Source organism: Sinocyclocheilus anshuiensis, unplaced genomic scaffold, assembly GCF_001515605.1.
Source record: "Sinocyclocheilus anshuiensis isolate Anshui unplaced genomic scaffold, SAMN03320099.WGS_v1.1 scaffold1100, whole genome shotgun sequence".
NCBI lineage: Eukaryota > Metazoa > Chordata > Actinopteri > Cypriniformes > Cyprinidae > Sinocyclocheilus > Sinocyclocheilus anshuiensis.
In genome coordinates, this window is record NW_015552633.1 from 556,188 (window position 1) to 568,456 (window position 12,269).

Genomic DNA, 12,269 nt, shown 5'->3' on the forward strand with positions numbered 1-12,269 from the left:
AGACTACTATTTACTATTATGGGACAAATAAATTATGCAAATGTGAAGGAAAAAGGCCAAAATGAGTATATCATTATAGCATATCAAAATTTAAAGTGCAATTTGGATTTTTATTTGTATGCTACTGTTCAAATATGGAGATATTAGTGTTTTTATGTGACTTACATGAAAAGGTATAATACAATTTTAAATTCATGTCGTAGTCGTAATATCACTGACATTATTTAAACTAATTAAACTTTGATTTTCTTTCATTTAAAAAACACATTGTTAAAGTGGTGTATGTTTTCCTGAAGGAAAAAAAACTCACAGGGAGTAAACTACATTTCCCAAAATGCATTGCACGATTTCCAGTTCAAAGGTTACCAACACAAGGAAGTGAAGAAAAGTTCTAAATTAATCTGCTTACAAACTGTTTGGTTTAGTAGGTCAAAAGCCAAGTTGATCGCCAGACATATAACAGTACGCTAAAACAGATGAAAAGCCTGTGTGAAAGACGCGTTTTATTTAGAAGCTGTGTCTCGCAGACTCACGGTCACTCGTGCTTTGCCGAGTGCTTTCATTGACAGTACTGATGGACTGATACACATTTATTCACCATCTTCATCTAAGCGATTTTTAAGCGGAAAAGGTCAGATTTTATTTTTATTCACTCATACAATTGTTAAAAATATTTGCAAATGTTACTTCTGTGATGACTATGGATTAATAAGTCCTTCTGAACGTACAGTCATGTTAATATGTAATGTCTTTAAGGCAAAATTCAAAAGACTTTAAAATATAACTGAATGCATTTCAAAAGTCCAGCTTTTCTCTTGTCTTTCTTTCCTTTTCCTAAATCAGTGCCACAGGTCTGACAGCAGACACGATGAAGATGATGACATTCTTCATCGTGGGACTCATTGTCCATGTAGTCTTCTTTCTCTCAATATTTGACATCTATTTCACATCCCCTCTCGTCCATGGAATGACTCCACAGCATGTCCCTCTGGCCCCTCCGGCCAAGCGCCTGGTGCTCTTTGTGGCAGATGGTCTGAGAGCTGACAGTCTCTTTAAGCCAGACGACAATGGGACAGTCAGGGCTCCTTACCTAAGGTGATGAGCGTGGAATAATCTTATCATGCATGTGCTTGTCCTGTTTACGAATGTGGTCCAGAAAAGGAGATGTTTAATGTTTTTGGATGGTTTCCATAAAATGCATTGAATTTCAATTTAAAGAGAGAAAATCACTGACATTATTTCAATCTTAATGGAATTTTGATCATCTATCATTTAAAACTTTTTAGAAATTTTTTATAGAGGTTTATGAAATAAGATGCATGTTTATGAAAATGCATTTTATGCAGATTGAATGAGAAAATATTACATTTATAAGCACTGCAATTATTCTTTATCTGCTATGAATGTCTAAAATGTATAAAAAAGTGTCTGTTGTGTTCTTTATAGTGTATAAATGCATTTAACTTGTGCTGCTTATTGTTTTCTGTCATAAGGAGTGTTATTGAGGAGAGCGGCACATGGGGAGTGTCTCACACGCGAGTCCCTACGGAATCACGCCCAGGTCACGTGGCTCTAATAGCGGGTTTTTATGAGGATGTTAGTGCTGTTGCCAAGGGTAAGCAGTAGTGATGGGAAGTTCGGATCATTTTACCGACTCGGACCTTCATCATCATATATCATCAACATTATTATAATTATTAATTACTCTTACAGTTACGTAATGCGTTTCTGGTCTTAAATTGTAGCTTTTTACTTCTTACAGTTTATAAATGTGTGAATTTCTGTCATTATGGTTCTTAAGGAAAAGAAAGAAAAAAAAAAAAAAAAAAAATTATATATATGTTTATTTTTTTTGTTTTTGGCTATAGTTCTCAAACTTCCAATCATTATGCGCTCCACACTCCTATCCAGTAGGTGGCGGGAATGCACCATTTAAGTTGGTTTGCCAACCGCCATTAAATTTAAAAGAAGAAGAAGAAGAAGAACGAATCGTTCAAGAACGACCCAACACTAGTAAGCAGCAGTCGCATGTGTGTTTCTGTATAACCTTTACGTGTGTAAACTTACTGCATCACTTATTTCCGTGCTTACAGGCTGGAAGGAGAATCCAGTGGAGTTTGATTCTGTTTTTAATGAGAGCAGGCATTCCTGGTGTTGGGGAAGCCCTGATATATTACCGATGTTTGCTAAAGGTATAACCACACACCTGTGAATAAACAGTATAGTGACATTATTTGGTAGCTTTACCAGCATGTGTGTTTTATAGGAGCCACTGGAGACCATGTGTACACTCACACTTACCCTCCAGAGCGGGAGGACTTTGCCTCCACTGATGCTTCCAGACTTGATACATGGGTATTTGATGAAGTGAAGGTAGGATGCTTTTATGTAGGGGCTTTCAGGTAATTACTTTTGATGAACTAAACTTAAAAAAAAACACAACTGTTATTTCGGCTGTGATACATATTAAAGCATGGCCCAGCATTTAGAGGTCTGCTATTAAAAAAATCATAAACAATTGTTTAAACTTGATCAGTACAACATGCTTTGTCTAAAATGATTTTAAATAAAATGTTTAAATCATTTCCTAAATCTTGGATAATAATTATTTTTATATATAGAAATATTAGTAAAAAATATATTTTCTCTATTTTAATATATTTTAAAATGTAATTTGTTGAATGTTCAGTAGCCATTACCCCAGTCTTCAGTGGCACAAGATCCACATGTATCATTTTGATTTTTAATTTTTTAATTTTTGCTGTAGTTGTGTTGCTTAATATTTTTGTGGAAACACTGATACACTTTTTCAGGATTCTTTGATGAATAGAAAGTTCAAACAAACAGTATTTATTTGAAATATAAATATTTTGTTACAGTATATATGTCTTTATTGTCATTTTTAATCAATTTAATGCATCATTGCTTAAAAAAATGAACTTGATAAAAAAAATTATTTTACTTTGCCCTATACTTTTGAAAGGTCTGAAACCCTGAAAAGATCTTGTAATAAATACGGTGAGGATATGATTGAACAGCTTGGCTAAATTATCTTATTTCTTTTTTTTTTTTTCATTAAGAATTTTCTCAGTGGTGCCAAAAGCAATGAAACTCTACTGAATATGTTACATGAAGGACAGAATGTGTTTTTCCTTCATCTTTTGGGGCTAGACACCAATGGCCATGCCCACCGACCCATGTCAAAGTAAGTAAAAAACATCACCACATTAGACATTGTAATGTGATTAACAACACCTTTTATCTTTTTATTTTACTGTTTTCCCTTAAGACAATTTGGAGTAATGTTTGTTATAAAAAGTGAAAGATAAATTGAATTTTATTGTAGCATAGTGTGTTGAGATACCTTAAACTGGCAGTTTTTATTTATACACTAAATGCATATATTCAGAACACCTTAGATAAGATGTACCACTAGGTGGAGCTACTGCCATTGTCAAATTCTCAAATGTAATATTTTCTGCACTTACAGGGAATATCTAGAGAACATTGGCCTGGTTGATGCTGGTGTCGCTGAAATTGTCACTATGATGGACAACTTTTATGGGCATGATAGAAAAACGGCTTATGTTTTTACGTCTGACCATGGCATGACAAATTGGGGTAAAACATCTCTCTGACCTAGTCTTTATAACTTTAAAACTTAAGAAATCTGTGATAGGAAACTTTGTTAAAAAGGTTCATAAATTACTTTTATCTCTTCGAATGAAGTCAATCTTTTAAGAATAAAATAACATTTACTTGATTTATATTACGGTTCAAGTTCAAGTCAGCATTACAAAATAACATTTTGTGTAGAAGAATCGGTAATTTATCACTTATGAATCTGTTCAATGCAGTATATGAGTATATGTTTTATAGGATCTCACGGTGCGGGACATCCATCAGAAACGCTGACCCCACTGGTAGCTTGGGGCGCTGGGGTTCAGACAGCACAACGGGAGAGCTCTCACAAATATGATGATAATTATTTAAAAGGTTTGTTTAATGTCTCTTATTGGTCTCACACCACTTTATCTCCAAATTCAAACATGCAATTGACTTTGTCAATATTTCTTTAACCCTTCTTACATTTCAGAATGGGGGTTGGATACTTCCAGGAGAGTGGATGTCAATCAGGTGAAATTTTCTGTCTCGTTTATTTACGAAATGTCTATAAATGACAGGAACACAGCTGAGCTGAACTGAACTTTTTATGCTATTACAGGCTGATATTGCTCCACTAATGTCATCACTTATAGGAGTTCCCTTTCCTTTGAACTCTGTGGTGAGCATGATTTTCAGAGCTTTCCGATCACGAGTTTATATCATAGAGCAGTGCACTTCTATATAGACATGCGTGCACTTTTTATATTATTTTATTAACGCATTTCTTGCATCACAGGGTGTCTTACCTCTGAATTACCTGAATAACAGCCAGCACTTTAAGGCTGAGAGCGTGTATGCAAATGCAATTCAGATCTTGGAACAGTTCAGGGTAAAGTACAGTACATTTTGGTCCATTCTGTCTGTTTTAATTAGATATAATCAGCTATCTTGTGCTTATTAAAGCAACAGGTGAAAATGGCACAGAAGAAAGAAACAACAATATCTTTTCTGTTTACATCCTACCAGTGAGTAAAAGTCAATGCTTAAAGGGATGCTTCACCTAAAAATAAACATTCAGTCATCATTTGCTCACTCTCACGTCTTTTCAAACCTATATGACTTACTTTATTCCTTGGAACATAAAAGATTTTTGAATTTGCCAGTACAAATTAAATATTCAGTCCTCAAATTTGATTGGTCAGGCAGTCTTCTAAAGGTGTTGGTATATAGCTGCTAAGGTCGGATCACGTTGTGAGATGTCTTCTTTTACTTCTAGGCCTCTGACTGAATCTAAACAGATGGATTTTGTGCGTAATGCAAGAAATTTGATCCAGAAAGGACAGTTTGATGATGCAGTGAGTGACTGTTGATTGGTTGTTGTCATGTCCAAACTGACTTGTTGATTATCTTTATCTTGTCTTGCCGTATCTTTCTTTGTCTTTTTCTCCAGATCCATTATTGTGAAGATCTGATAGTCCAGGCCATGGAGGGCTTGTCGTATTATCACAGATATGACCGGGTCTTTCTTGGCAGCAGTGTGGTTCTTGGTTTTATCGGTTGGACCTCTTATGTGGTTTTGTTCATCCTGAAAACGCATGCTAGCCTACGCAAACCTCCAACTAACACGCACATGGTAAGCGAGAGATGTTGTAGTCCAGAGTGCAGCATGTTTTTTTTAGGTCATGGTCATTGCCATTAATATTGAGGTTAGTGGTTTATTGGTAAAAAAAACACAAAGGTAAAGTTAAAATGTCATTTCCTGTATGTTTTTGTATCTGTGGTATTCAAGGTAACAGAAAGGAGTCTGGGACAGATGTTTCTGTGTATAGGTCTGCTTGTGGCTCTGTTCTTGTTGGTCCAGTCCAGTCCTTGGACCTACTACATATACTGCTTGCTCCCTGTGCCTGTGTGGTTCTCTGTCATGAGGGAGTAAGTTTCTCATCCCTGTTTTTATTAAAATATTATTTTGAGATTTTCTATAGATTACATTTAACAGTTTTATAAAATTATTACTTAAATGTAACAATATAGGATTATTGAGCATGCACAATTAAAGGGACAGTTCACCCCAAAATTAAAATTCTGTAATTAATTACTCATCCTCATGTTGTTCCAAACCTGTAAAAGACCTTTGTTCGTCTTCAGGACAGAAATTAAAATATTTTTGATGAATTCAGAGAGCTTTCTGACCCTCCATAAACAGCAAGGGTCCTACCACGATCAAGGCACAGAAACGTAGTAAGGAGGACATAATTAAAATGGTCCATGTGACATCAGTGGTTCAACCGTAATTATACGAAGCTACAAGAATACTTTTTGTGTGCAAAGAAAACAAAAAATTATGACTTTATTGGAATGATATGAGGGTGAGTAATTAATGACAGACTTTCCATTTTTGCGTGAACCATCCCTTTAAATATCCAGTACTCATAGATATATATGCAGTATTGACAGATACCAATAAATGTAAAATTTTGTCCAAAAACCATTGTCATTCTGATATATTGTGAATCTATAATGTTAATTAATAAATATAAATTAACTACACAGGCCCAACAATGTGCAAAATTATTCACATGACCAAGGACAAATAGGAAAATAGATGCATTTCACAAAAATGCTTAGAAAATCTGTATTTATTAATCATATTCAAATGTATTAATAAATATTATACCAAGTCTGTTTTTCCTCCTCATTTGATTTTTGGAGTTTGTGTATTTTCTCTTTGTCACAGATTTGAAACTCTTGTTGGTCTGGTTCGAGCAATCCCCTCATTACCACTCAGCAAATGTTTTGGATATTTTTTGCTGGTTACTTTTGGAATTGAATTACTTGTAAGTGCTCGATTAGCTGTGTGCTAGACATGGTGAATTCTGTTGTCTGTGTTTGAGTGTTAACGCTGTTTTGCACTCTAGTAATTAGATGTGTTAACTATTTCACTTCTATTTCACTTCTTTCATTTCCTCTCTGCTGGTGTTTTTAGGTTGTGAGTTTTTTCTATCGGGCCATGTTGACCTTGGGGCTGCTTGTGCTGGCACTGTGGCCTGTGGTTTCTGGCCTTTACACAAAAGCAAAAGTAAGGTGACCTTCTCAAGGCCTGTTCTGATCTGAGGTCTGAAAGGAGTGTTTTTTAATACTTGTTTTTGTGTTTTATACTGTAGTTCAGGTCATTGAGCTGGATTTTGAGCTGTCTCTTTCTGGCTGTGTTTCCACTGTTGCCTGTGGTGGGACGGGAACCAGACGTTAACTATGTGTGAGCACTCTTTGTTCACTTACTGATGCCAAAACCTGTCATACACAATAATTTGTGTTCATTTTCTTCATTTAAACTGTTAAACACATTCATACTCTCTGATTAGTGAGGCTGAATGGCATCAGGAAGGTTTATCTTCTAAATTTAATGTGTTTCACTGTAGAATTTGCGCTGGAGTGCTGACCCTCTTCAACTCGTCTTCATACCTCTGGTCATCATGGAGACGCTCTCCTCTGATCCGAAGGGATCGTCAGCTGTTCATCTGTCAGGTCATTTTTGACTCTTTCTTTGTGTCATTTTTCATTCTAGGACATTTTGGTGCAGACATTTGAGGTCAGATCTTGTTTCTGAACTGCATTTTAATATGAGATTCCCAAACGTTTTTTTTTTTTTTCAGCCAAATCCCTTTCGTGTAAAAAAAATTTCCTTGACATACCCCCTGAGATTTTATTGAAACATAAAATATTTGAATATTTTAACAGCATATTTGCATGTTCTTTGGTTTCGGTTAATGGTCACATGGCATGCAGCTTTAGTAAGGGTTTCATTTTGATTGTTTTTAAATTATTTACTTATTTTTATGATTTCATTTATTATTAGCCTGCAGTTTCCTCATGAACCCCCCAAGAGATCCGCAAATTCCAGTTGTGAAGCCCTTTGTTTAAAAATAGTGATCCAGGGTACAGTTCTGTAAAGAGTAGGTTCAGAGGTTAGAGAAATCCAGTATATGACATGAAAACCATTTAAATAAGGCAAGTGATTCCCTAAAGGAACTAGGTGCACAGAACAAAAGTCAGGGAGAACAGAAGGGGCTATACAGTAAATACACTAGGAAGTAATGACCAAAATGCAAATGAAAAATACATATGGTAATAGGGTAACAGCTATTGATTGAGTATAATTGGTCTTTTATAGTATATATTGCATTTCCTGTTGCTGATTATCTCTGAAATTTTATGAAATCTTTTGCAACAGCAGCAGACAGAAACAAGCAACATTCTGTCTGTGTTTAGCTAGTAAAACCAAATAGGAAAAATCAAAACAGAAGTTTTTTTTTAATGTTGTACATAAGACACATTACTGTTACTCTACTGTAAACTATTTCAGAATCTAATTATTTTAACATATTTTAAATAGTAGATACAAAATCAAAAAAGATTTGATCTTTAGTAGGCTATTCCTTTCACACTTGCATTTAGCCTAAATGTAGCCTACTGTGAGATTGGAAATGTATTGTCTTGCCCCAAAATACATTTTGAAATATATTTTGGTTTATATTTGATTTATATATTTTTAAAAATATATTTTGACCAACTTATTTATTAATTACAATATGGGCTAAATCGGGATTACATCTAAATTGAACCTACTTTAAACTTCTCTGAGAATCTTATTTGTGTACATTTGTTTCCAGATGATGCAGGTGGTGCTGTGTGCTTACACCCTGACCAGCACACACTCCAGTCTGCAGCTGAAGCAAGGCTTGCCTCTCTTGAATCAGCTTGTTAGCTGGCTCACACTAGGTTTGCCATCTCCATTCCCATGATGCTCTGTTACCAATATAGACTGTAAAGGGATAGTTTGCCCAAAAATTACACTTCTGTCATTGTTTACTCACCCTCATGTCATTCCAGATCTGTATGATTTTCTGTCTTCTGTGGAACACTCAGGAAGATATTTAGAGGAATGTCTTTTTTCCATACAGTGAAAGTCAAAAGGGTCCAGTGTTGTTTTGGAAGTTGGAACCCCAAAATATTTTCTTTTGTGCAGAAAAAAGAAAGTCATAAAGATTTGAAATGACATGAGGGTGACTAAATGGTGTGATGAACCCTTGATGCATGACTGTTAACCAGTGAATTGCAATTCTTCTTTTCTTCCGTCCTGCTCATACTTTATCCCCTATTCTCTCACACTTTGTTTTTTTAGTTTCCTCATTTTTGATACCATTGTTGAGTTCCACTAGGCTCTTTCACAGACTTCTGAGTATCCTGATGTCCTTAGTTTGTGTCTACCTCCTCCTGAGCACAGGGTAAAAGCCACTGACCATCAATCTGTAATCTAATCATTAATTTTTATGTGTCTGTGCTAAGTTTAACAGTAATTCAGCATATGTTAGATTTAGTCAAATTCTCCTCTTGAGGTTGCCTGTCTAAGGAAATGGAATTCAAAAACAAACCACATAGTGCTTACAGTAAGCAGTTAAGTTGCAGAAGTTTTTAGTTTAGCCACTGACTGGCTTGAGACAGTTTCAGTTATACAGAGAAGATTATAATGAATAATTAATCATCTAATTAAATAATACACTACTATTCAAATGTTTGGGGCTGGTATTTTTTAAGGAAGTCTTACATGCCCACCAAGGGCTGATTTTTATATGATCAAAAATGCAGTAAATAGTTAATAATATGAAATATTATTATTGTTTAAAATAATATTTCTATTTGAATACATTTTAAAATGTAATGTATTCCTGTGATGGCAAAGCTGAATTTTCAGCAGCCATTACTTTTGTCTTCTGGTAAATCTGATTTGGTGCTCAATAAACAGTTCTTCTTATTATCAATGTTAAAAACAGTTATGCTGCTTAATATTTTTGTGGAAATCATGATACATTTTTTTCAGGTTACTTTGATGAATAGAAAGTAAAAAAAAAACAGCATTAATTTGAACGCTAAACTTTTGAACCATAGTCTATATTATAAAGACATTAATCAAATGACATGATGTTCTAATTAATAAATCAAATGAATTGCAAATAACTTTTTAAAGATATTCTGTTTTCATTTTGTGTTATTTTATTATAATTTATTCTAAATTTGAATATAAGTTATTCTAAATTAATATTTTAAAATGAAAGCCCTTATTCTAATAGCTGTTTGGTTTGTAAATTGTAAAGGTATGAGGCTCTTTTTCCTCCGGTGCTGTCGTGGCTCATGTTTGCATGGATCAACATTGAGCAGGAAGCCATGAACACACATGGGAGTTCAAATCGGACTGAGGTACCGTCCCCTCCTCCTCTAGGCTTCTTCATGCTTTTCTTCAGCCTCTAAAATAGTCTCAAAATGTGGCTGAAGCTTATTGCATTGTGTAAAGTTTATGTATCACAGTAAGAGTAGACAGACCACTGATTGTACAGTTTTCTGTTTTTTCAGCTCTCCAGCATTGATTTTGCTGAAAACATTGACATTACCAAGATCAGGCAGCTGAGGCTGGATGACATTCGGAGATCTTACTTCTTTGCATCCTTTTGGACTATAAACTATTATTTGTGTCTTTTGATTATTTAAAAAATGTTTATACTATTATATAAATAATATAGTTCCTTAACTGTTGTAATAGGTGTTTTTCATTATAATTGCATTCTTCGGCTGCGGTAACATTGCCTCTATTAATAGGTAAGCTGCTCATTTTGAAGTAAAACAGTGCTATAAAATAAAGTTAAATAAATTAATTATCTTCCCTCACAGTTTTGATCCAGCCTCAGTTTATTGCTTTCTGACCATCTTCAATCCTTTCATCATGGGCGGCCTGCTGATGTGGAAGGTATAGCACGTCCTCAACATAAAGTTTCATATTGACACTTTTTTTTTTAAATTAGTGCCACATACACCACAGCTATTTGTGCTATTATGCTTCGTTAACTGTTGCATCCTCTTTTAGGTATTAATTCCATTTGTAATTGTGACGTGCGCCTTCGAAAGCATTCAAGTGTCAACACAGCTCTCATCACGAAGGTACTTCGCAGAATAATTAGAACAGCAGGAAACCAAAAGGTCTTTGTCTTTTTGCCCACATTGTCTACAGACTGACCACTTCTTCAAGCATTTGCTATATTTGGGCTCAAGTCATTCACAGACACTTCCTTGTTGACTGCAGAAAACTGGGCTTTGGTATCTAGGGTACTTGATTTAAAAAAAAAAACCCAAAAAGTCCAACAAGGATGTTTCTGCTCAGAACAAAATATTTTTTGTATATGTAGATAGCTTTATGGCATTATTTTGCATAAGTTTACAATCAAATCTGCATTTTATTTTCTAGCCTTTTCCTCATTGTGCTTGTCATCTCAGACTTGATGGCACTGGTAAGCTTAGCATAGAGAACATGACAAATAATGGCAAAATTAAATTGCATAAAAGTTGCAGTTTTATTAATCATCTTAACTCATCTCTATTTTTTTTTCACCAGCACTTCTTTTTCTTAGTAAAGGATTATGGAAGCTGGCTTGACATAGGCACTAGGTGGGTTAACTGTATTGTACTTCTTGTTTTAGCTTCCACGCTGTTAACCATGGGGAAACACAAGCTCAGTTTGGTTTGCATCTGTCATTGTACATATGTAAATGCCTATATTGCACAAATATGATAAAATGTTTCTTTTGTGTTGCAGTATTAGTCACTATGTCATCGTGATGTCCATGACCATCTTCCTGATGTTGTTGAGCGTCATGACACACATCTTAACCTCCAAGAGGATCCTCATTGGATGGAAACGAAAGATGCACTTTAGGTGACAACCTAGTACCAGGACCTCCTTCTTAAAGTTTACATGGTGCAAAAAACAAGCATTCAGTAGCACAATAATATGACTGATGTTCAGCGTGGGGTCTTCCTGTTTATGGGTATTTCTTAACATCATTGTTACTTAAGATTTATGACTCTGCATCTTGCAATAGGAAGACTCCGTATGGTATAACTAATATAAAAAAAGAGATCTGCTGTTAATACATTCAGTGGGCTTACTGGCATTTTAGAGCTGGGGCTTAAAGGGAAAAAAATGCCGTAAGACTGATTTAGATTAAAGGGAAAGGACTTGATTATGTTTCTGTATATGTACTGTATGATTTATGCCAAAGGTGAGGAATGTTACTGTACTTATGTCAGCTGATTTTAACTGGGATCTAATTCTCAGATGGTATTATGGTAAATGTGTAGTTTTATAACACTGTATTTTAATATTGTAAATATGTTCAAATTATTTATTTACAATAAACCTTCACAGGAATAAATTACATTTTAAAATGTATTTAAAAAGTTATTTTGTAATAACTCTAGAGTTATCAATAATATTTCACAATATTACGGTTTAAATAAATGCAGCCTTGGTGAGCATAAGCGACTTCTTTCAGAAACATAAAAAAATTATTATTAACTCCAAACTATATATATATAACATTATATACCAACATTTTATTTATATATATTTGCTTATACAGTGGTGTGAAAAAGTGTTGGCCCCCTTCCTGATTTCTTATTTTTTTGCATGTTTGTCACTAAAAAATATCTTGATTATCCCCAAGACTTTTGGGAGACAAAAGTTGAACTTTTTGGAAGGTGTGTGTCCCGTTACATCTGGCATAAAACCAACACAGCATTTCATAAAAAGAACATCATACCAACAGTCAAACATGGTG

At 34.6% G+C, this 12,269-nt stretch overlaps 1 protein-coding gene across 1 annotated transcript; it reads left to right on the forward strand.

Annotated features, from left to right (window-relative positions):
* The first annotated feature begins 367 nt into the window (after positions 1-367).
* Positions 368-11,864, forward strand: LOC107666639 (GPI ethanolamine phosphate transferase 1-like). Its single transcript, XM_016458065.1, has 29 exons — positions 368-631; positions 844-1,095; positions 1,494-1,615; positions 2,094-2,192; positions 2,267-2,373; positions 3,081-3,205; positions 3,491-3,621; positions 3,880-3,996; positions 4,097-4,137; positions 4,226-4,285; positions 4,403-4,495; positions 4,576-4,631; positions 4,883-4,961; positions 5,057-5,239; positions 5,396-5,535; positions 6,341-6,440; positions 6,590-6,682; positions 6,768-6,859; positions 7,023-7,128; positions 8,274-8,382; positions 8,786-8,888; positions 9,756-9,858; positions 10,012-10,098; positions 10,199-10,254; positions 10,327-10,402; positions 10,520-10,593; positions 10,898-10,940; positions 11,045-11,097; positions 11,246-11,864. The coding sequence occupies exons 2-29, from the start codon at positions 869-871 to the stop codon at positions 11,367-11,369; spliced, it is 2,799 nt and encodes a 932-aa protein (XP_016313551.1). The 5' UTR covers positions 368-631; positions 844-868; the 3' UTR covers positions 11,370-11,864.
* The last annotated feature ends 405 nt before the right edge of the window (positions 11,865-12,269 follow it).